The following is a 25,116-nucleotide window of genomic DNA, read 5'->3' as shown; positions in this document are numbered from 1 at the left end:
ATTAAGTTATTCATGATATACAAATCACTTAATCTATCTTATTGTTACTTTTCTGTAAAATAGGATAACAACACCTACTTCATTAATTTGTTGAACTAATTAAATAATACACGTGAAATTGCCTAACCTGTTATCTGACATATAGCAGTTTTTCAAATGCTAGTTTCTTCCCTACTTTGCTTATACAACATCTGCCCTGTGCTAGGAACTGAAGTAGGATGCCGTGCTGAATAAAGTCTACATAACTCTTCTCTTACAGAGCTCATAGCCTACTGGGGGAGACAGCCACTAACCAAATTATTGTGACAGAAACTCTTGAAAATTTGTGAAGAATGCGAAGAGGGATGAATTTTTGAGTAAGATGACTTAATCAGTGCTGGGAAGAAAGGTGAGGTCAGAGGAGGTCTCTCTCTGAGGAAACCAGCTTAGGCTTGCAGGGAAAAGATCTAACAGAAGTTCCTCTGGCAGAGGTGGGGGAGGGGGTTAGAGACTCTTCCAGGACCTAGTGTGATTTTATAAAAGCCCAGAATTAAAAATCTTTTTAGGGCGCCTGTGTGGCTCAGTCGCTTAAGCATCTGGCTTCGGCTCACATCATGATCCCGGGTTCCTGGGATCAAGCCCCACATCAGGCTCTCTGCTAAGCCTGCTTCTCCCTCTGCCTCTGCCATGCTTGCGCATGCTCTCTCTCTCTCAAATAAATAAATCTCTAAATTTTTTTAAAAGATTTTATTTTTTTATTTGAGAGAGAGACCCCATGAGTGAGCATGCGTGGGGGGAGAAGCAGAGGGAAGGAGAGAGAAAATCTCAAGCAGACTCCTCATCCAGTATAGAGCCCAACATGGGGGCTTGATCGCATGACCCAGAGATGATGACCCAAGCCAAAACCAAGAGTTAGACACTCAATCAACTGAGACACCCAGGTGCCCCAAAAATCTTTTAAAATCTTGACTCAAAGTCTATAAATAATAATCAGATATTTATCACACTGTTTTTTAGTTCTCTTTTCCAAGGTCTATACGAGAGATCACTCTCCTACTAGTGAGAAAGGTGAAGACACACAGAGCTCCCTGTAAACAATGTTCCTATGGATAGGAGATAGGACTCCATTCATCTTTTATAGCTGAGATTCTTGATAGGGGTATCATTCAGCTACTGCAAGTTTTCTTTTCTCAATTGTAACACAGAAAGTAGAGCTTCTTCTATTACATAATAGAAGTATTATGTAATACTATAAATAACGTTACTTATGTAAGATATATATTTATATATGTAAGACATGTTTATTATTTCCCAGAATACCTCATGCTTTTGATTTTTTTTTTTTTTACCATTTTGTAGCAGATAAAAATTACCTTCTTGAATAGAACTGTTCAGGTCTTGTGGGTTCCTCCTCAGGATCTTAGCAGACTTTCTCATTTCCCACATTGTAACTTGGTAAGAGGCCAAGAGTCTTGGTTTATGAGGTAGGAGTTTTCAAGTTTCCTGATATTATTTGTTCTATCATGTAATTAGGTTCTAAAACACCTTGAGTAAATAGAAAACTTGTAAAAGCATTTTTTTAAACTGAAGAAAAGGAATTATGTCATTTTAACCTCATGATATAATCATTTATTTCTTCTTTTTAATGATCATTTTATTTTTATTTTTTAAAGATTTTATGTATCTCTTTGAGAGAAATAGAACAAGAGAGCAGGAACAGTGGGGAGAGGCAGGGAGGGAGGGAGAAGCATACTCCCTGCTGGACAGGGAGCCTGACATGGGGCTTAATCCCAGGACCCCAAGATCATGACCAGAAGCAAAGGCAGGTGTTTAACCAATGGAGCCACTAGGCGCCTACCTAAGTTTTACTTTTTACTAAGTTTTACTTAGGTCTAATAATAAAAGTAATTTAAGTCAAACCCGGTTCAGAGAATTTGTCCTTCACAAACTGTCACTATTTTATTTTATTTTTATTTTTTTAGTATAAGAGACCGTGGTTTAATTTCTCACAACTGTCACTATTTTATTCAATTTTGATAAACCTGTTTCACATAAAACCTCACACTCATTGCTGGAATTATCCCATAGACAGGGCATTTGTAACTATTTGTTTTACTGTTGACACCTCTGATGACTAGAAAGTTTAATTTTTATTGTTTGCTGATACTATTTTTCCTATAAATTCCAACCATTGGTAGCAGTTATGCTTAAGAACATATCAATTCTGTTCTCTTTTTGTGGGAACTTTAAAGTTACAGGAGGATAACTATCATGTTTTTTCCATAGTCTTAACTTTCACAAATATTTTTGAGAACTTACTTTGGACAAAACATTGGGCATGAGCTATGTTTTGCCTTTCCAGCTTCAACAGCTACACTCCTTCTAAGCTTTCCTTGAAAGGTTTTCCCCTTAATTACTATAATTTATACAAATTCTAGCCATGTCCTTGTCACAATGTGGCACCTCAAAATAAACATATACAGAATGGAGAATTTTATTCAATATCACCAAAAATAAAAATAGGAATTATTAAATTCAAAAATGTATTAAGCATTAATGGGGACAGATATAGAAATAAATGACACACTACTCTTGCCTTCCAAGTGTATTGAATCTAGTTGGAAATGAAGATTACGAGTTTAAATAATATTAAATATTATTAAAAACAAGCATTTTAGGAGTTCAGATGATTCAGAAAACTGAGTTCTAGATCTTATTGGATGTTTCTAGTTCTAACTAGGGCTGTCTTGAAAACTACATTGGGTCTGAATATTACCAGTGTAAACAAGTACCAAATACTTTGCCCAAAGTGCGTAAATATCGGTAGTGCCAAACTGCTCTTTGTCTAGTCCTTTCTCCACTCTTTACAGCACAAAGAGGAAATCTTAGCTTGAGATAGCAAATAAGTGATTAAATCTGCAATTTTTGAAAAGGCCACTAGAAATAAAACTTGGCAAAATTCTAATTCTAGTGATTGCTCTCTGTTTAACCTGCAGCCAGTGAAGGCTATTAACATTCTCTTTGGGTAGGATTTTCTTTTGATTTTAGAAACAGTTAAAGCTCAAACAACAGCGCTACTTTAAAAAAAAAAAAAAAGAAAGAAAGAAAGAAAGAAAAAAAGTTCTGTTAAGACAGGAAAAACACAGGAAGCCTGGAATGTAACTAGACAGGCTGTATTTCCGGAATTTTACCCTTAAGCAATACGTTTGGCTCCTTTTGCACATGCGCAGAAGGAAAAGTTGGGCGGGAGTTCCGTTGCGCCGGGTCGCGCTCCAGGCAAGGATTGGTGGCGCCAGGTGGGAGAGGCGGAACCGGAAGCGCCTGTGTTGTGGGGCTTAGCCTGTTGTCTCCCAGCGTCTTTCCAGTGCCTTGCTTCCAGCAGTTGGTTCTGCTTTTGCAGGGCTTGCCATGGGGGAAGCGGAGAAGTTTCACTACATTTACAGTTGTGATCTGGACATCAACGTGCAGCTTAAGATGTAAGAGAATCGGGACAGTGACTGGGATTGCTGGGGCTTCGGAACGCGGAGATGGGGGCCTGTGGGTTGGCGGGGAGAAGGTAGTTATTAGCCTGAAGACCGTCCTGGGGGCGGCTGGGAGGGCTGTAGCCAGGGAAGCGGAGGAAAACCGGGGGTAGAGAGGGGAGCCTTGTGAAGGGATTGAGCACTAGGTCTCTGGGACAAGGATAGCAGTAGGAAAATGCCCTCAAGTTGCACGGTGTTTTACTTTCTTCAAAGCATTTTGCTGCTGACAGCAACCTTTTGAGGGTTTTTACGTTTTACAGATTAAGAAATCAAGTTTCAGTAAAGTCGTCCTCCTGCCGTTAATAGTTGGAAGATCTTTAGAACCGGGCTGGCAGGTGGAATGGAGGGTACAGAAATTAGACACAGGCAGATCTGGTAGTTGAGAGTAACGTGAGTACATGGATACAGTATTAGCATCACGGGGGGCGATAGAGACTTAGGTTGAATCTTGGGACATTGTGGCATTGTTTAGCCAGGGAAGTTAGGAGTCAGTCGAAGATGAGAGTGTCAGTTGCAGAGGGACCAGAAGATAGGAGAAAAGGCTTTGCAGGAAGATTTTGGAGCATTACAGTTGAAGTAAAGGCCAAGGGCATGATATTTTGAGATGAGATTAATGAAACCGAGATTGGGGTGGGTAGGACTGAGTTGGAAATTATGTCATTTTAAGGCAGTCTTAAAGAAGTGTTTTCATATTTGAAATCTATCACAAATTATTAATCATATCATTCATTATATGTTTAGTCAGTATTCGTCTTATGTTCATACATGCAGTGAATACACTTTTTTCAGCTGTCAGGTGCACCTTTGAAGGATTGTTTTTATTTTCAGAAGTTACTTACTTCAGACTCTGACAAATCTTTTACTATCCATGTTGTGGTGATAGTAAAAATAATATTTCAAGAACCAAACTATAGTTTTGTAAAATAATTTACAGACCCATTTCAGGAAATTTCTGCAACATGTGGCACTACATGCTTATACAGGACTGCATTGCTCTCATTTGATAAAGGGCTTTCCTTCAGTCTCATTCCTCTCAGTATTTTTTTGGATGTAGGAATGATTTTTTTTTTTATACTTTTGAACCCTAGAAGGAAAGAAGAAAAGTGAAAAACACTGGTCTGTCATTAACAGACACACATTCAGTATTTTGAGGCAAAGTTAAAGCATACATTAGAAGTTTGGCAAAATTTAATACTAACTATCTTTTAGCCTCTAAGGCTGCCGTTGTTGATCATTGGGGGCAGGGAGTATCAACTTAGAATAATATAATGAAAGAATAATGAATTCTTTAATTCAGTTTATTCTCCCCAGGGTTTTAGTTTATTGTGACAGTTTTAATTAAGAAGTTGCAATTTAGTCTCTTTTCCTAGCCCTGTAACTGGATGTCAAAACTGCCTGCAAGACATGGTCACTTTGGATGTGCCAAAGCACTTTGAAAGCAACTTGTCTGAGACTAGCATATCATTAGCCTACTCTTCTGATTCTGATCTTCCTGTATTGTCTCATTTATTTTGGCGATTGTTGGCATAATTAATCGAGTTGGTTAAGACAGGAAACTGAGTTCTGCATACATCCCTCTCTTACCTTCTCTGTTTAATCATTCACAAATTGTCTTGAATCTACCTTCATATTGTTGATCGATGCCACCTTTTTTTTTTTTTACCCCACAACCCTGGCCTTAGTCTACCTTTTTCCTTTTAATGCAGACTGAAAGTCTTCTAACTTATTTCCTTGCTTTCAGTCCCTCCTCTCCATTATGTTCTTACATTCCTGCCAAAAGTACGACTCTGATTACATTACTCTCACTTCAAATAATTTTTTTATCATATTTTTGAATGTTCACTTTGTGTCAGGCACTGTAGTGAATATGGTGGCTGCTAGCTTTATCTTCTACCTACTTTTCATTCTCATCTTTAGCTTCTTTACCCCATGAGCTTTATGCTTTAGGTATGCCAAACAACTTGTAGTTTCCCAAACATACCTTCTTGTTTCTATTTTCATCTGTAAATGGTGTTTTTTCCTTCTAGGATGACTCCCTGCCTTTTTGGCTCTCATTTCTCGTATATTGTTTGGGCTCATTTCAGACATCAATCTGGGATACTAAGCTCTTGCTCCCAACCAAGCAAGTTTACATGCTCCTGAGACTTTTTGGTATGCCTTTCTGTAGTAGGAAGGACATTGGCTTTGGCCTCTTTTTTTTTTTTTTTAATAGATTTTTAAAATTTATTTTAGAGAGAGAGCACTAGCAGGGGAAGGGGCAGAGAGAGAAGCAGGCTCCCCACTGAGCAGGGAGCCTGACATGGGGCTTGATCCCTGGACCCTGAGATCATGACCTGAGCCAAAGACAGACTCCTAACTGACTGAGCCACCCAGGCACCCCACTTAGGCCTCTTTTGCCAGCTCTCTTACTTATTTTGTTAACTTGAATAATGAGTTTGATCGCTGAGTGTCTGCTTCATTATTTATAAAATGAGAAAAGGGTGAAAAGAGAGAATATATAAAATCTCTGGCACAATATTTGACATAATCTTGACGTCCAAGCAATGTTCCTACCTCCTTTTTAATGTCTTGTACATATCTTTTATGATCTATAACATTGTATTTTTTTAATTTAAAGAACTTACCAGATGATATATTTACACAGTAACAAAATTAAAAGAGTGTTGAAAAATATTCAGTTAAAAATAAGTGGAAGTGAAGTTTTAATATTTTCTTTTAATGTTGTATTTATCTCATCTTTCATTTTTGGTCTTCTGTGCCTAGTACAGTGAATGTTTGTTGGATGAATACATGAGTAAGCGCTCAGCTTGAAATTAATAAAGGGAAACTAAGGTCTGGAAAGCTGATGATGTCTAGAAGGTAGATCAAGAGTTGGTGAGAGGATTTAAAATAAAGTAAAAGCCTAAAATAGAGAAATATGTTGGTGAAGATTGGAATGATCTTAGATATGTTAGGACTTATTTTTACCTTTATTAGATGTAAAGTTTGTTTTAATTTTATATGCAAGAAAATGTTGAGGTATCGAAAGGTTTTTGTGATACAACCATAAACTGTTCTTAGTATTTGTTGTGTATATGCTTAAAAAATACATCTAATCATTATTGTTCTTATGCCTCCAGAGGAAGTTTGGAAGGGAAGAGAGAACAGAAGAGTTATAAAGCTGTTCTAGAAGACCCAATGTTGAAGTTTTCAGGACTGTATCAAGAGACATGCTCTGACCTTTATGTTACTTGTCAAGTTTTTGCAGAAGGGAAGCCTCTGGCCTTGCCAGTGAGAACATCCTACAAAGCATTTAGTACAAGATGGAAGTAAGTTGTGTCTTGCATATGGTGGGTTCCAGACTATTCTCCCATTTCTTTATAGATGTTGCAAGTATGATTTGATAGGGATTCAAGAGGAAAATTAAAAAAAAAAAATTGGATTTAAGACCTATAAGCATTGATCCAATAGTTTAAAGCAGTAACCTACTCAGATAGAATAAGGTCTTATATATACTAGTATTATACTATTTAAGTAGAAGTGGATTTATATTTGAATTATGTTTGTATTCAGTATATTGACATATTTTTGTAGGAGCTAGACTGATTCACAAAATGACCCAAACCAAAAAACACATGTAACATCTTTACATTTTCTACCACCCTATGGCCCAAACACATGTACATTTCTGGATAGATAGTCTGAATTGTGCAACCTGTTGTTTGGTGCTCAGATTTGATGAAATCTCTCAGACAACAAAAACACACCTGTTGTCATCTATTCGGATCAGATTTTTATTATTATTTAAAATATGAAACTAACTTTTTTAAAGTTCATGGTTTTTTGAGCATGGTATGTTAGCAAACTACTGTTGAGATGCAAGGTAAATAATGAACATGAAGGTCCCATTTTTCCAGAACACTCTTGTGGGTCCTGAATATAAAGTCTTGTCTCTTCTTATTTGGTAGATTATGTGGTAGTTTTGTTGTTCCTTCAGTGTGTGTTATTCAGTACCTTGGGAGGCTCAATGCAGGATACATGATCTGAGCTGAAGGTAGTTGCTTAGCCGACTGCGCCACCCAGGCGCCCCTGAATTTCTTGATTAAAGAATTTACCAGTGTTAATTTTCATGAGCTTGGTTTTTCAAAAATTTTTTTTTCATGTGTTCTGTGTTTAAACTTGAAGTTGCCTTCATTAAAATTAAGGTAAGTGCCACATTTTTTTGTAGTATTAACTTAATGTTCTGGGACATTTTCTCTGGACAAATCTTCTTATATGGTTTGTTAATTTAAAAGGAAGTTTATACACACACACACACACACATATATGTATTTTATTTTCTTAGTGTTATATTTATGTTGACTTTATTCCCATAGCTGGAATGAATGGCTGAAACTGCCTGTAAAGTACCCTGACCTGCCCAGGAATGCCCAGGTGGCCCTCACAATATGGGATGTGTATGGACCAGGGAAGGCAGTGCCTGTGGGAGGAACAACGGTTTCACTCTTTGGAAAATATGGGTAAGCATTTTTGTCTTCTCTCTAGGAGTGTTGGGAGAGCTTTTCTTTTTGCGAGAGCTTGAATAGTTTATACCCAGTCTGATTCTCTATGTTGTAGGAAATGAAAACCTGTTTGGTACATATGATTCCTTCGTTCTCAAGACTGAATTTGACACATTTTCCTACGGGATATGCAGATAGATAAGTTAAGAAACCTACTGTTAGTGTTTGGTATTGTGATTGGCGTTTGAATATAGTCATTAGAAACTAGAATCTTGCTAGGAAAAAGAGGCTATTTGGTGTATACTGTAACTTCATTGTTAATAGAAGGTTTTTGCTTTCTTAAAATAGCGACAGGACAATAAGCAGTGTTAAAAAGCACAAATTTGCTAATAATGATTGTAATAGAAGAGTTGTCAACTCGGTTTTTTTAAAAATTTACAGGTAATAGGGGCACCTGGGTGGCTCAGTCATTAGGCTTCTGCTTTCAGCTCAAGTCATGATCTGAGGGTCTTGGGATCAAGCCCCATGTCGGGCTCCCTGCTGTGAGGGAGACACAGTGAGAGAGGGAACACTGTCTCCCTCTCCCACTCCCCCTGCTTGTGTTCCCTCTCTCACTGTGTCTCCCTCTGTCAAATAAGTAAATAAAATCTAAAAAAAAAATTTACAGATAATAGGAGCTAATCGTAATTAAAAAAAAAAAGGAAAACGGTGCAATCCTGGAGGGTATTTTTTCTCTTGGAACAGAAGGATCAATACCTTAAGAGAGTTGGTGATTTCCTTTTTTTTTTTTTAAGATTTTATTTATTTATTTGAGAGAGAGAGACAGCACAAGTGGGAGAAGGGCAAAGGGAGAGGGAGAAGCAGACTTCCTGCTGAGCAGGGAACCTGACTTGGGTCTTGATCCCAGGACCCTGAGGTCATGACCCAAGACAAAGGCAGACACCAACTGACTGAGCCACCCAGGAGCCCTGAGAATTGGTGATATTCTATTATTCTTTTCTGTGTTTATTAATTGGAATTTTCCACTAAAGAACATGGTCATTCATCAAGTATTGAGTTACTTTGGTATACAGTTCATGTAAGAAAGACAGATGACTGTTTAATTTTTTTCCCCTTTACCAGTTTTAAGAATGAGTTGGGGGCGCCTGGGTGGCTCAGTGGGTTAAGAATGAGTTGGTGTCCTGGTAACTTGGATATTTGATGTTTTTCTTTTTTTCTTTTTGTTTTTAAATTTTGTCATGAACTTTTAGTCTTAAACATTTCTGGAATGTTTCAATTAATTGCTGTCTTTAGTCTTTATAATGCTCAAAAACTCCCATTTTTGGTTGGTAAGAGTCCCTTCAAGCTGATTCCATGTTTTTTTGATAGTACTCCAGAAGTCATTCATAGCTTCTTTGCTTTCTGGTGGGCAAGCTATTTCAGGCTCATTTGTCAATTTTCCACCCCAGAACTGGAATCTCTGGAAGAAGTCCTAATTCTTTTTTTTTTTTTTTTTTTTTTTTAAGATTTTATTTATTTGACAGAGAGAGACAGTGAGAGAGGGAATACAAGCAGGGGGAGTAGGAGAGGGAGAAACAGGCTTCCCGCGGAGCAGGGAGCCTGATGTAGGGCTCGATCCCAGGACCCTGGGATCATGACCTGAGCCGAAGGCAGATGCTTAACGACTGTACCCAAGGAGCCCTAATTCTTTTCAGGGTGAAATGGTAGAGAGCTAAATCTGGTATTACTGAACTTAACTAGTGTTTGTCGATTTTGAAGTTGGAAAATTTTATCTCCTGAATTAATTTTCACATTATTAAATGTAAATGAATGTGACCATATTTTGATATGTTCATTTACTATTTGTGTATATGTTTCTGTGAATTGCTTTTTGATGTTCTTTCCCATTTTTTTCAAAAATTGAAATAAAATTCACATGCCATAAAATTCTGATTTTTGTTTTGTTTGTTTTGTTTTGTTTTTTTTGAGTTGTTATTTCTCTCATCAATATGTAGGGGGTCTTTGTACATTAATGAAATTAACCTTTTGCATGTTACATGTTACAAATACTGTTTCCTGTGACTTTTTTTGAATTAGTATATATTTCTTTGCTATTCATGTATCTTCAATTATCATGTTGAATTGATCAGCTTTTATTTTTATGGCCTGTGAATTTAATGTTTTAGAAAGTCCTTTTCTATTTAAAAAAAAATATTTCTTTGTATGATTTTATGATTTCAGTCTTCTACCTTTAAATATTTGATTCATCTAAAATCACTTTTGTGACTGCTTGGGTGCTGCAATCAATTAAGCATCCGACTCTTGGTTTTGTCTCAGGTCATGATCTTGGGGTCCTGAGATAGAACCCTGCGTCTTGCTCTATGCTCCTGCTGAGATTCTCCCTCCACCCCTCCCACTTAGTTTTCTCTCTCTCTCTCTCTCTCCCTCTCAAATAAATAAATAAATAAGTCTTGTGAAAGACACTCCGTGTCAAAGGAGTGATGTATTGGGAATCAACTTAAAAAAAAAAAAATCCGACAAATGGCTAGTTATTTGTCTTAACACTATTAATTGGCCATTGTTTCCAAATATTTTGAAATGGTACCCTTATATGTTCAATTCATCAAGTACTGAAGTCTAAGAGAAACAGCATAGTCTATCAGATGGTGGTGGTTAGGCATGCAGGATGTCTAACTAGGTTATCTGGCTTCACCTCCCGACTCCTTTATTTTTATTTATTTATTTATTTATTTAAAAGATTTTGTTTATTTATTTGACAGAGAGAGATCACAAGTAGATGGAGAGGCAGGCAGAAAGAGAGAGAGGGAAGTAGGATCCCTGCCGAGCAGAGAATCCGATGCGGGACTCGATCCCATGACCCTGAGATCATAAACTGAGCTGAAGGCAGCGGCTTAACCCACTGAGCCACCCAGGCGCCCCCTCCCGACTCCTTTAATATCTGTATTTTTAGGCAGGTTATTTAATCTCCTTATACCTCAGTTTCCTCATTGGTAAAATGATGTAAGAATAGTATTTACCTTATAGAGTAGTTTATGATGATAAATTACTGAAGACACATAGTTAACTTAATGAATGTTTAGTAAATATTAGCTATTATTATTTCTGTGCTATTCTGTTAGTTTTGAATACTATTATACTATAAAATGTTCTAATACTAGATGGCGATGATCCTTCCTTATTTACCTGCCTTTTATAATTTCTCTGGATATTCTGTTTTGTTAGATAAATTTTATTATTTCCTCAAATAGAAAAGCTCATTGTTATTTTGTTAGGAAATCATATTGAAATATATATGTTAATTAAGGAAAAAATTGACACCTTTGTAATATTGAATTTTTCCATCCAGAAATAGGGTATGTCAGAAAGGCTTCAACTCATGAATAAAACCTAGGTGTAATTTCCTTTAGAATAGCTTGGTTGCTTAGTAATATGAAGGTATTTTAGTTTAATGTTTTAACTATTAGATATTTATTATTGAAATACATGGAAGAACAAATTTAGACATAGTCTGACACATTAGATATAATTTGAGTAAAATAGTATGTTACAATATACTGGAGATGATATTAAATCTGTATTGTTCCTTTTCCAGTGTGTTTGTTCCTTTTTACTTTATTCTGGTGGGTTTTGCTTGCCACACAGAAGAAAAATGGGCAACAGTTTATTACTCTTACTATATAGTTAGTAGTTAAATGTTCTTGAGAAGTTACCAGCTAGACCTCTTGGTTTTTCCTCTTGGCTTTTTTATAAGTGATTTACCTTCTGGAATAATCAGCGAGAGGTTCCCTCATAAAAGCACCTCTTTCAGGACACTTGTGCATTTTAGATGACCTTAGGATATAGTTTCAGGACACTCTGACTAGCCGGTAAGTGTGAGACATCTGGAATTTCCACAGAAGTGCAGTGAAATGAACTACCTAAAGCCAAACAAACTCTTAGGTTAACATTTGTGATGCAGTTTGACTTGACTTTTGGCAAGGTTTTGAGAAGTACATGAAGTCAGTATAATCAACCTATGACTAGGAAGCACCTGGTAAGCTAACTCGATAAGCGTCTTCCTGTGTTTTCTTTAAATTTGGTAAGAGTATGATGGGGCCCAAGATTCAGCATTTTTAATAAGCATCCTGAGTGGTTCTGCAGACCTGTGGATCACAGTTTGCAAAACACTGCAATAACCTTTTCTTAGGAGTGTATTTGTCGGACATAGGCTTGCAGTTGTTTTCACAGTTTCTTTCTTGACTTTATCCCATGGCTCGCTTTATTTGTATTTCTGTATGAATCTCAGTAAAAGACAAATTCCTTTACCTCCCACCCAGACCATGTTGGAAATGTGCCTGGAAGATAAATCAGTAGTACTTGTTCTACTTTATGAAGTAATTAAACCCCAGATATTTCCATGAATGTAGTAGTAACAATAAGTGGGACTTAAATTTCAATTCTCTCTTCAGATATTAAGTAAATTAAGACTTTGAATCTTAGAGAGTCATCTGTTTTCTCTTAACTGGACAATAGGTCACGCTATCCCTCCATGTCCTGAACACCTGAGATGTCAGATGATCATGAAACATTTTGGAGAGTAGTACTGATTCTGTGACATTCCTTCACTTAGAGCAGGGTTTCTCAGATAGGAGTTGTTGACTTACTACTTTCAGAATTCCTGCCTTATTTCTGTACTAACTGTACTCTTACATACTTGGTTTTTTATTTGAACCAGCTCACTTCTTTTTTTTTAACTTTAATTTAGTTTGAAGCAAAAGCTTAATATCCCTAATACACATGGGAAGCAAGTATTATTTGACATTGATGGGTAAGAATAAAATAAATACAATGAGAATAACTGTTATTAGGTTTTAGAAATCGAAAGAAGAAAACTGCAGTGAAATATAATTGATAGTAAATGTATGTGATTTGCAAAATACATAATATCTACAGAGAAAGTCCTTCTTTAATTAGAATGGTTCTTTTTGTGCCTGTCACTTAATTGAAGGTAAAAGATAAGGTTTTTACCAACATTTTCTTTGTTAATCAGTCCAGCTCGTACGTGGTTGTATGTCCTCAGTTAGCCAAATGATAACATCAGATTTTAATAGAGATTTCTGGATACTTTGAAGAGTGTCGAAGGAATGCAGAAAAGCTTGATCACCTACTCCTCTTCCCTCCAGCCTGATGATTATACTGACCTTCGCCTCAGAAAAAAGCATAAGAAACTTGATGAAATTAAAATAACTCCTTTTTGGGGCACCTGGGTGGGTGGCTAAGCAGGTTAAGCCTCTGTCTTCGGTTCAGGTCATGATCTCAGGATCCTGGGATTGAGTCCCACATGGGACTCTGCTTAGCAGGGATCCTGCTTCCCTCTCTCTCTCTGCCTGCCTCTCTGCCTACTTGTGATCTCTCTCTGTCTCTGTCAAATAAATAAAATTTTGAAAGAACTCCTTTTTCTCTGTGTGTCCTGGGGCTTTTCCTTGAGGGTGCGAAGTGGGTTGCAGTGGCTCTGAGCCCAGGAGTCCCTCACACGCAGCAGGACTCTGTGTGCAGCTGCTGGTAGTGGTGCTCTGTGCCGCTGGTCAGGAAGTTTCCGGCGCTGCGGCAGGCTGCACGCGTCCGCTTGGACTGCTGGTCATGGCTGCTTCTCTGTAGGCTGGTCCTGACGTTCAGGGAGAGAAAGAAGCCTCAGTCTTCTGGGTATCCTGAGCAGGAAGCCTGTGCAAATTTTCTTCTACCGACTATTAAAAATCATGTCATGGGCCACCACAGTTTTTTTGTGACTTAGGGAAATAGTGCTTTAGACTATAGTTTCTTCAGATGTTTCTTGAACAATGATGTCACACCATTTGCTCCCCCACCTTTTTCCCTAAATAGTCCTAGTATGGACTTAATAGCTTTTAAAAAGTGGTCTTCAGAGTGTGTAGTAGTTGTAGCATAGTATTGGGAACCTTGTGACTACCAAGTTTTGTATTTGCTAATGTCTCTTTGATATACTTTAGTCTGTGTGAAACAGTGCTTTTTGGAGTATAGTATAATTAATAATTGAAAGACTGATCTCTTAAGATACAGCTAGAATAACTAAATTGTCTTCATTTTGGAAGTTTAGCTTGTGAGATTTCTAAGTAGCTAAAGAATGGATTGATCAGTAGGTTGAATTGGCAAAGAACCACAGGCAAGCTGCAGATTTCTCCTGCAGGTGTTTTTCCAAATAGGAGTTTGGAAGTCAGGGCAGTGGCTGCGGTTGTGGCTTGGCACCGGGAGTGGGAGCAGCAGCCACAGCTGCTGCTGGGGCTTCTGCTGGAGTCTGAAGGAGATCCTCCTATGCTGTTTCTTTTGTCTTGCCTATTTGGCTTAATTTCCCAAGTGGACATGATGCTCTGAGTATCCTCTGGCTTACCACCTGGATGCTGTGTAACTCTGCAAAGGTTCCATTAGTGTCAAAAGAAAGTAATATGTTCACTTGATTATTTGAGTCACTTGGCATCACCCCTACCCTCCACATCCCATATCCTTAAATCTTCTCTCCAGATCCATCCCAAGGCACCTAAATCATTTAGTAAACTGACTTCCTGCCAAATGTACTTATTTTTGATTTAGTTACATTCAGCTAGTCACAGTATCCACTGGGGGACACAGAGGTAGAGAGAAGGAAGGCAGGCCTTCTGCTTCTCAGGTACATTTAAGGATATTCATGTAAAAGTGGCATTACTGTTTGACTGTACCGAGTTTCCTAGATACTAAGTGGGTCTACTTGATGTTGAATCTGTCCCTGAGTTGAAAGATCTTTATAAAAGTCTTGCATATGGGCTTTTTGTAATGTAACTTTTTTTGGATCTTTCATATGATAAATAAATATTGAGAATTTTGATTCTTTACAACTAGTCAGTGCATTTTTTATTGAGCCTCCATTGGAAACTTTTGCAGATATGGTTGCTGGATAGCACCTATTTTTGCCAGCCTTAGAGATCTTACAAGTACGGCTATACCTTAACCTTATTGTGCTCATGAGCTTATAGCGATCACTTTATCACTCCCATTCTAATTGTTCATGGCGTCATTGCTTATATACATTACACAATCAATGAAAATTCTCTTTATTACCTTTGGAAAATCTTAAAGAAATTTTCTATTAGAGCATGATAGTAATGGTTTATAAACTTTATGTAAATCTTTTACAGTTAAAACTTATAGATTACTATAACTACCATATACCTTATTTTAAAAATTATTAAATGCAAGAATGTGCAAAATGGACTTACCCCCTCACCTGTGCACACCTCGAGTCTTATTCTTACCATTGCAGTCAGCAGCTTGCTCTTTGATTTTGGGAGGATATGAATAGAATTTATACTGTTTGAAAGGTCTTGTTTAAAAGAAAAAACACTTAAAAAAAAAAAAAGAACACAGTAACAGAAGAATATCTGTAACCCCCCCCAATAAAAAAACACTCAGATACTAAACAGTAGCATATTTCAAAAGTTCATGTAAAGCTCCTTTACAAGTTTGCTCAACCTTTACTCTAGATCTTCTGGGTAGCTTTTTGAAGGAGATTTGACAATCAACGGTCATAGAATTTTTCACTTTAAAATAGGATCTCCATGTTCAGACTGAATTTTGACTGTACGTTAAATCTCTAATTTGTAGACATGGAAGCTTTTTCTCATGTGAATCTGTAATCGTATTCTGTTTAAGACATACCTCTTGGGCAAGAGAAGACAGGAGAGACATCAGCCTGTACTTAGTGAACAGAAAATAGTAGCTAACATTTAACATTTAGCTAACATTTAATGCCGGCACTATTCTAAATTCTTTTTACTTCTACCCATCTGTTTAACTTTTCTAACAAGATGCAGGTATATTCTTTATAATCTTACTTTATAGATGAGAAAACTGAGGCACATAGGTTAGATAGTTTACCCAAGGTTGCATAGGTAATAGATGATAGATGGCACAGCTGGGATTCAGATCTCAGCATTTTTACTTTACAGTCTACTATGCTGAATTGTCATTTAAAGTAGAGAGTTATGAAATTACTTAAATTTTGGTTTCAGTCATTATAAATGTGACATTCTTTCATTGGGTAGGAATTTAGTCTCATTTTTTCTAGGATCTCCACTGAAGTAATGAAGTGTGTGGTCCATCACTGAACTTTCTCTGTTTCTACTCTACCTTTAGAATTTCTGTAACAGCTCTATGTGGAGGAACAAAGAATACCTTGTAAAAAAGTGTTACATGGATTTTAGTTACTTAATTAATTGCTTTACAACCCACTGGAGGCTTCAAGGTTGGCAAGAGAGATACACATTTTCCTTTGTGGAATTCTCTCTGTTTGGGAACTGAAATGTCCTGTAATGAACTGCATTAATTTACTTCTACCCTGAACATTCTCTTTTCACCTAGCATGTTTCGCCAAGGGATGCATGACTTGAAAGTCTGGCCTAATGTAGAAGCAGATGGATCAGAACCCACAAAAACTCCTGGCAGAACAAGCAGTACTCTTTCCGAAGATCAGATGAGCCGCCTTGCCAAGGTAAAACAGAAACTATCGAAACAGGTGGAAAGCTCTGAGTGATGCCTGCTGTAGTAGAAATTGACATTATGAATTGTCAGATCATTCTTTTGACTTAAATTTTTATTTTTTTTCTAAGATTTTATTTCTCCATGAGAGAGAGAGTGAGAGAGCGACCATGAGGGGGGAGAAGGTCAGAGGGAGAAGCAGACTCCTCGTGGAGCTGGGAGCCTGATGCAGGACTCGATCCTGGAACTCTGGGATCATGACCTGAGCTGAAGGCTTAACCGTCTGAGCCACCCAGCCATCCTAAATTTAATTTTTTAATAATAATTTAATTGGAATGATAATTCACATACCGTAAAATTCACTCTTGGAAAGTGTACAGTTCGGTGGTTTTTTAGTAAATTCACTAAAAGTTGAATTGTGTAGTCATGCCACTATTGAATTTTAGAACATTTTCGTCAAAAATGTCACCATACACTCTACCTATTAGTGGTCAGTCCCCTTTCCCTCTGCTCTTCGGCCCCTGGCCTGGCAGCTATTAATCTACTTTCTGTCTCTGTGGATGTTCCTATTCTGGACATTTCATACAGATGGAGTTATACAGTATGTGGCCTTTTGTGTTTATAATTCTGCCAGATTTGAGAACAGAGTTTTTGGTGATACTTTCAAGATGACTGCCTCCTTTTTTTGGTGTTTTTTTAGTCTTAAAGATGCCAGTGTTGCGTGCTAGACATTCTTATGTTGCTTGGAAGTAACAGTATATCACCAGTTTATGTTACTCTTCAATCTCAATTATTCTCATACTTCCCCCACTTTTTATTTTTTTTTTTTGTAAGCAGACTAAATTGTTACCTTTTTATTTAAAAATTGTTTTATTGTAGTGTTTTCATTTAGGAGAAAAGAAAAACTAGATTCAATTATGTGCTTAAATCACAACACTATAACTTATTTTATGAATATTTGTTCACAAAGCACTATGTCAGATACTGTTTAAAGATCCTTTTACAATTCTTTTAAGAGACTCTCTTTTAATTCTTAATGTAAATTTCCTTTGCAATTGTATTTGTATGAATGACTCTAATGCCTGGAGAAAGTTTTGATGCTAAGCATTTTATAGCTTGTTGCCTCAACCTACATATAGGAGAAACCTTAATTATAAAGAATAATTACTTGCATTAGCTTGGCTTTTTTTTTCAACATAAATTTTTTACTGTCAAGTTCATTCTCCGTCTTTTCGTATTGCTCTTTTATGGAAAAATGATGCCATAGTTTCCTCATAAGCTTTCTAACCAAATTACTGTTGTCAACTTCCCCTCCGTAATTACATAAATAAAATTTATTTTCAGTATGGTTACTCCTTCTGAGATTTTGTTTACGTTCTTACACGGGATATAGTAAAGTTCTCAAGCTTTTCATGTGTTCATCAAGGTTCATTAGTGCACATTTGGTCATTAGTCATTAGTGCACATTTGCAGCTCTAGAAATGATGTCTATGCATATGCAGAGCTAAATGAGGTGTCAGTTGGTAGGAATCGTCTGCAGTCTCAGTTCTTTGTATTGAAGAATATGGCAAGTTGGGTCCTAATTTTTTAAGAGATATTAACATATGTATGTTGTCTGTATTTCCCAGAGTATGTTAACAGTTTTCAAATAAGTCTTTATTCATTAGTTTATAGACCTTTGAAATGGGAATAAAAATTAATGAGAATGAGCATCTTAACAGCTTTTTTGAGGCTAATTGGAGATGAACTCCTTCCAGAGCTCTTTGTTCCTTACTGAATTGTCCTTTTTACTTCTGATTGGAGACGTCAGAGCTTGCTCTGCTGAGACACCTTGCTTTAGTGTTACCTCAAGTTCCCCAGAGACTAAAGAGAAACCAATAAAACCAGTAATTACATTTCTTATATGGAAAAACACATCATGTTTGTAGCATTGCTGAAGGAACTGCTCCCCCTGTGAGGTCAACTCTTTCTCTTTCTTGGCACTTTGGGTTAATGTGCTTCGTTCTTTTCTGTATAGCAGTTGGTCATGCTGTGTGAGGTTTCAAAACCTGTTCTATCCCTGCTGCTGTAGAGGAAGAATGTGTTTTAAAAAATGGTAACTTAGGTTTGGTGCAATTGGAAGTTTGGGTACTTGGAAGCACTTTTCAGTGGGAAGAGCACTGTAGTGTGAGTCAGAGACTTGGCCATCCCGCTGAATCGCAGAAAATAATTTCTGAGCCTGTAAAGTCAGAAGTTTTGAATGGATGATTTCTGGGGTCCTGTGTAGCTATTCATATTCGGTTATTTTCAAAGTACTGAAATGGTGGGCAGCAGGGTGGCTCAGTTGGTTAGGCGTCTGCCTCTCGATTTCTGGTCAGGTCTTGATCTTGGGGTCCTGGGATGGAGCCCTGTGTTGGGCTTCGCTTCGCACTCACTGGGGAGTCGGCTTGAGGATTCTTTCTCTCCCTCTGTTCCTCCCCCTGCTCATGTGCACACCCTCTCTTTTTTTCTCTCAAATAAATAAGTCTTAAAAAAAAGAAAGGTCCTGGAATGACAGTTTTATATATCTACCAGGATTTTATAGTAATCACCTTAGTAGAGAATAAACATGTAATCAATGTTTGCAGTTGTGAATGTGCTGTATTCATGTCATTCTTTTTTTTCTGCAATCTGTATGCTTAGAGTAAAGCATTACTCAGGACCTGCCTAGTGTGAATGATGTGGCTCTGCTCTTAAATCTGATTTTGTTGTTGTTGTTGTTTGATTAGTACCTGCTTCTTTAGTTTAGGTTTTCAGAGTAGCTTCCTGAGTCTGTTTCCCTTGCCTTATACCAGAGAAAGTATACTTTGATACTTGTTATGTCTGAACTTAAAATTATACTTCCCTTTTGTTTTGTTCTTAAATTGTGCCATAGTAGCTCTCTTTTCCTCTCATTTTCCTTCTGCTCTAATTTTTCTGGTTCCACAAAAAGTTTGTTCAGTTAGATTGTGATTCTTTTCCTCAAAACACTTTGAAATTGTCTCTGGTACAATACATTTTTAAAAACCAGGAAAGAATGTGTCTGCTTTTGTTTCCATTTTTATACAAAAGAAATAGATTTTTTTTCATTTATTTATATCTATTTATTTTATTTATTTTTTAAAAAAGATTATTTATTTATTTATTTGTCAGAGAGAGAGAGAGAGAGAGAGAGCGAGAGCGTACAGGCAGACAGAGTGGCAGGCAGAGGCAGAGGGAGAAGCAGGCTCCCTGTTGAGCAAGGAGTCCGATGGGGGACTTGATCCCAGGACGCTGGGATCATGACCTGAGCTGAAGGCAGCTGCTTAACTAACTGAGCCACCCAGGTGTCCCTATTTATTTATTTTTTAAAAGATTTTATTTATGGGCGCCTGGGTGGCTCAGTGGGTTAAGCCTCTACCTTCGGCTCAGGTCATGATCTCAGGGTCCTGGGATCGAGTCCCGCATCGGGCTCTCTGCTCATCAGGGAGCCTGCTTCCCTTTCTCTCTCTGCCTGCCTCTCTGTCTACTTGTGATCTTTCTCTGTCAAATAAATAAATAAAATCTTTAAAAAAAAAAGATTTTATTTATTTATTTGACAGCGACACAGCGAGAGAGGGAACACAAGCAGTGGGAGTGTGAGAGGGAAAAGCAGGCTTCCCGCTGAGCAGGGAGCCCGATGCAGGACTCTGGGGTCATGACCTGAGCCAAAGGCAGGCAGATGCTTAAAGACTAAGCCACCCAGATGCCCCAAGAAACAGATTTTAGATTAACAATATTCTTATTTCTAACACTACCATTTTAAGGAAATAAATGAGAAGAGGCTGAAGTGGTTAGAACTGAATAGTTTATTTCTTAAACTTTGATTTTCCAGCCAGTGAATTTATTATGATTGTTTCTAATTGTTGAGAAGGCAGTTGGACTCCGAGTAGAAAGGTATACATAAATCTTAATAATAGCAAAGCATAGTTACCATGCATTGTACCCATGAGCCAAAATAAATAGCATAGTGACAATTTTCAAACTGCTGTGTAGGAAAGTTTATTCAGTTACAGAAGTGCTTTAGTCTTGGCTGCCTGGGGATAATGGGACAAGAGGACTGTGAAATGAAGATGAACTATTTAAATGGCTTGTGGAAAGATGGCGTTAGATAATTATTAAGCAAAGAACTTCAAACTCAAGCTGGACTAACTGTTCTTATTCTGACTTATTGCTTGTTCAGCTATGAAGCTTGAATTACACCTGCAGTATGAATAACTGAAGTTTAAAAGCCTGATTTCTACGTTGAATATTTTTAAAAGTCAAATCCTTTCAGCAGGATTTTAGTGGAATTAACCTCTGTGATGATTTTACATTATGCCTAGTTTTCATTTGAGTAAAGGAATGTGAGAAAAGGAAACAAAATGGGGCAGTCTTCAGTTTGGTTCTCATTTTTTCTAAGTTAGATTTCTTAAACTTAGTAGGGGATAGGAAGAAATGAATGCATTAAAATAGACTCACCCCCCCCACCCAGTTCTTCCTCATTATCTTTTTTTTTAACCCAGCTCTAAATTTTCCTAATTAATATTTACAAGTATAGTATCTTTCTGTTTGAATTGATTTGTGACAATAATCAAAGGCCAGACCTCTGGAGCATTTACTCTCCTTTCATTGTCCATGATCCAGCCTTTTAATGATTGTGGGCCTTACTTGAGCAGATTTGCCCATTGTTCCCATCTGCTCCGTTTTTTAGCTTGTCATATTGTAAGAGTTTTATGACTAGGATGCATATCCACCTGGGGTTTTGGATGTGACTACCAAGCTTCAGTGTTTGATTTATATTTGAATCCATGTCTTTCGACATGAAAGGTTAGTGCAAAAGCATGCTTCTCCACTGTCTCCTTTTCATTTTAGCAGCTCTGCCTGATGCCTTTGGAATGTGCTTTAGTTTCTGTCAATTTGATTAAGAGGAGGCAAAGAGAAAGTAACGACTAGATGAAAAATGCTTTGTGGTCTGTGTGACACAGATAGGTTGGGGCAAGTTGAGTATGTAGGTGAGCACTGCGGTAGTGAAGTTGTGGTAAGATGAGGTGAAGTTTCAGGCTGACTCTCATGTTGTCTGCATATGGGATCAGTCTGGGTCTCTGGGTCCAGGGTCCACACTTCAGGTTTATAGCAATGGAAACTGGATGTTTTTAGTTCATTGAGGAATAATTAGTGTCGAGAATAGGCTTATGCCAATCGATTTGAAGGGTTATTTATAATCTAGAGCTGTACTGACCAAAATAATAGCCATAATTCGCATGTGGCAATTTAAGTTAATTAGAATTAAATAAGGTTAAAAATTCAGTTGCTTTGTTACTATAATCACATTTCAAATGCTCATTTGCCACATGTGGCCAGCAGCTATTCGTCAGTACAGATATGGAGTATTTCCATTATTGCCAAATGGTCCGTTGGACAGCACTGGTCTAGAGTGCCGTTTTACTAATTAGTAATGGGTTAGTAACCATATTATTATCTTTCTGGTAACTATATTACTTGTGTCTGCTACCCAGGATGTGTTTTTTTAAGGCATCTTGGAAATTAAATTAGTCTTCAGGAGATTGTTGATTTCTTAGTGAGCCATGAAGGAGCTAGCCTGAAGGAACTAGAAACTGCCGTGAGATATTTCAGTTTGGGGGAATCTTAAAAGGACTTTCTCTCTTGAATCTTTTTAGTTACAGGATTACCTGAATATGCTGTCTACACTCGATCTGTTGAATAAACACCGACATATTATCATGGTTACAAAATGATCCTTTAAAATTGAGATTAAGGTAACAGGAAATTTTCTCATGACATAACTTTGTGAAGTGGGATTGAGGCTATTTATTTTAAATTATTTTATAGTACTCTTTGACCTGCTGAAACATTTGTCCTTGAAAGAAAATATTTTACATTGAATGGATTACATTGAATGGGTACTAGTCTAGAGGCATTAATTAGAGGAGATTTTTATGTTAAATATGTGGAAAAGTCCTCTTTTTAATGTTTTCATAAAAATTTATTCAATATAAAGGACTTTATTCTAAGATTGTGTTCTTTTGGTGTTTTTGAGTATTAAAATGTCTTGTTTGATAGTAGCACTTAAAAAAATGACTTTACTTGGCAAAATAAAATTTGGGAAAATTCATAAGTAAAAATTTTAGTTGACATGCAATATTATATTGGTTTCAGGTGTGCAACATAGTGATTTGACATTTATACGCTTTATGAAATGCTCACCGTGATAAGTATAGTCACCCAACACTATTTATTATCCCTCTTTGTCTCCACCACCATCACCTGCTCTATTGAAGGCATACTCTGCCTGTTAAATAACAGTCACTCTTAAGACTTCTTTCACCCACAGACCTCAAATGACTAAGGTTTAGGAGGAAAAGAAATGTGAGAGTGAAAGAGGGTATGTGTTGTTCAAAGAAACAATACGGTAGGAACTTCAGGGTACAACTGGATGTGAGAATCCTTTGCTAAAGATAAAAGAGGAAAACAGATGCTGATAAAATTGTGGAAATATTTTAGAGCTGTAGAGGGGAAGGTGCTGGTAGTTTCTTTGTGTGATCACAAAAAATGATGCAGCTAGAAAATTAGTGGCAGTGAAGTCTCATTTGTTCAGCCCAGGCTTTTGTCAAATTGCTTGATCACAGGGTAATTTTTTAGAAGGTTAAGGAAACAAAGTGTGGCTACTCTAGCACTAAATTATAGCCAGTATGAAGGAACCAGTTGGTGAAAGGGGGAAGATAGGAACTTTGGGAAAAAAACTAAGGATATCACATTATATATCAAGATAACAGTTATAGCCAAGGAATGGAATAATGGATTGAATTTGGGGTTAGTCTTGGACTCTGAGAAAACAATTTCATCAAGAGTGGAGAAAGGCAAGCCACTCAGGTGCCCCAGAATATTTATATTTTAACTGTAAATTTTATTTTATTTTGAAAACATTAAAATCATATGGAAGAAGGGGGTCTATGTGAGATAACCCAATTGAATTTGTTTTATCTTCCTCATCAGAGTATTCTTCAGTCCAAGGGAGTCAACTAAATAAGTTAAGTAGTAGTTGAACCCCAAGACTGGTGAGAAGAGGTAGTGTGAAGGCACACACAGACAGTAGACTCATTCAGTTTTTCCAGTCCTTGCAAGTTAAATGCCTGGGTTTTAAAATTATGTGTACTGTTAAGTTTTTAATTTTTTTAAAAGATTTTATTTATTTATTTGACAGTGAGAGAGGGAACGCAAACAGGGGGAGTGGTAGAGGGAGGAGCAGACTTTCCACTGACCAAGGAAAACTTGGTGCTCCGAGTTTTAAATTTTTTTATAAATTCAATTAATTTTTATAAATTCAACACATAAAATAATGTAATAGACATCTATGTATTCATTGTCAAGATTGAACATTTAACATTTTGCCTTGTTTCACATTATTTTAGAAAAGATTTAAGGGGCACCTGGATGGCTTAGTTGGTTAAGTGTCTGCCTTCAGCTCAGGTCATGATCCCAGGGTTCTGGAGTCGAGCCCTGCATTGGGGGCAGGGTTCCTGCTCAGTGCGGAGTCTGCTTCTCCCTCTGCCCCTCCCCACCCAGCTTGTGCTCTCTCTCAAATAAACAAATAAAATCTTAAAAAATTAAAAAAAAAATCATAGATATTTGTTAAAACTTCCTTCATTTTTTTGTTTTGTAATTTACATTTTAAACTTAATGATGTTCTTGAGATTTATCCATGTCAGTATATGCAGTGCTTTGCTTGAGTGCTTTCATTTAAACTACTCTATAGTATTCCGTTGGATAAGTAGATTAGTTTATTTGTTCTCCCAACAATTTCAGTTTTTTATTTTACTTACAGGGCTGAAGTGAATGCTATTTCATATTCCACCTTATGCCCACAAGTGATTTCTTTAGGGTAGAAATTTAGGAGTGAAATTGCAAAGATGACCATCTATACATTTTCTTTTCCAAATTTCAGGTAGTTTTTATTGCTATTGTATATGTCTTCTAAAGACTGTATTTTTAGATTGGTAAAGAGGGAATAGTAGGAATTTTGGAATAATATTGATTTCTTTTCATTAATCTTATATTGAGCAACATTTCTGAACTCATTGTTTGTTATAGTTTGTCTAATGGTTCTTTTGACTTTTCTGTGTGATAATGACCTATAAATAATGTTTATTTCTTTCATTTGTGTTTTTCTTCTATGACTGGTATATGAAACTCTGATATAGTGTCTAAGAGAAACAGTAGTGGAGGCATTCTTGTTTTGTTCCTGACTTTAATGAAAATGCTTCTTACATTTAGCCATGTGATAAGATATTGGCTATTACTTCTTGATATATATATATATATATATATATATATATAAAATATACATATGTGTGTGTGTGTGTGTGTGTGTATGTATAATCAGGTTAAGAAAGTCCTCTTTTATAGTACCAAAACTTTATATGATGCCTGAGTGTTGAAACTTACCAAAACCATTTTGGGATCCTTTTACCATATTTTGTTTCCAAAACAGTTAATGTAGTAGGCCTGAGGCTGCCATCTTTAGGAGGTCCTGCTTGCAGGGATGTCTCTTAGCTGATGTTTGAGAACTGAGCTTTTGAAACATTCCCTAACTGATATAGATGTTTGACTGTGCGTAG

At 36.9% G+C, this 25,116-nt stretch overlaps 1 protein-coding gene across 5 annotated transcripts in view; it reads left to right on the top strand.

The window, feature by feature from the left end:
- Positions 1 to 3,287: 3,287 nt before the first annotated feature.
- PIK3C3 (phosphatidylinositol 3-kinase catalytic subunit type 3) overlaps positions 3,288 to 25,116 on the top strand; it is a 150,160-nt gene continuing 128,331 nt past the window's right edge. For all 5 annotated transcript variants that reach the window (XR_004382908.1, XR_004382907.1, XM_032859515.1 and 2 more), the window contains exons 1-4: positions 3,288 to 3,455; positions 6,620 to 6,808; positions 7,856 to 7,999; positions 16,367 to 16,496. Coding sequence is in view for 3 of the 5 variants with exons in the window: in XM_032859515.1 (XP_032715406.1) it covers positions 3,388 to 3,455; positions 6,620 to 6,808; positions 7,856 to 7,999; positions 16,367 to 16,496 (531 nt within the window). In the remaining 2 variants the exon portion in view is untranslated. The remainder of the gene's footprint in view (positions 3,456 to 6,619; positions 6,809 to 7,855; positions 8,000 to 16,366; positions 16,497 to 25,116) is intronic.

Source organism: Lontra canadensis, unplaced genomic scaffold, assembly GCF_010015895.1.
Source record: "Lontra canadensis isolate GAN:19392208 unplaced genomic scaffold, GSC_riverotter_1.0 scaffold17, whole genome shotgun sequence".
Taxonomy (NCBI): Eukaryota; Metazoa; Chordata; class Mammalia; order Carnivora; family Mustelidae; genus Lontra; species Lontra canadensis.
The sequence above is the reverse complement of the archived record's forward strand: the minus strand, read 5'-3'. Positions and strand labels throughout refer to the sequence as shown.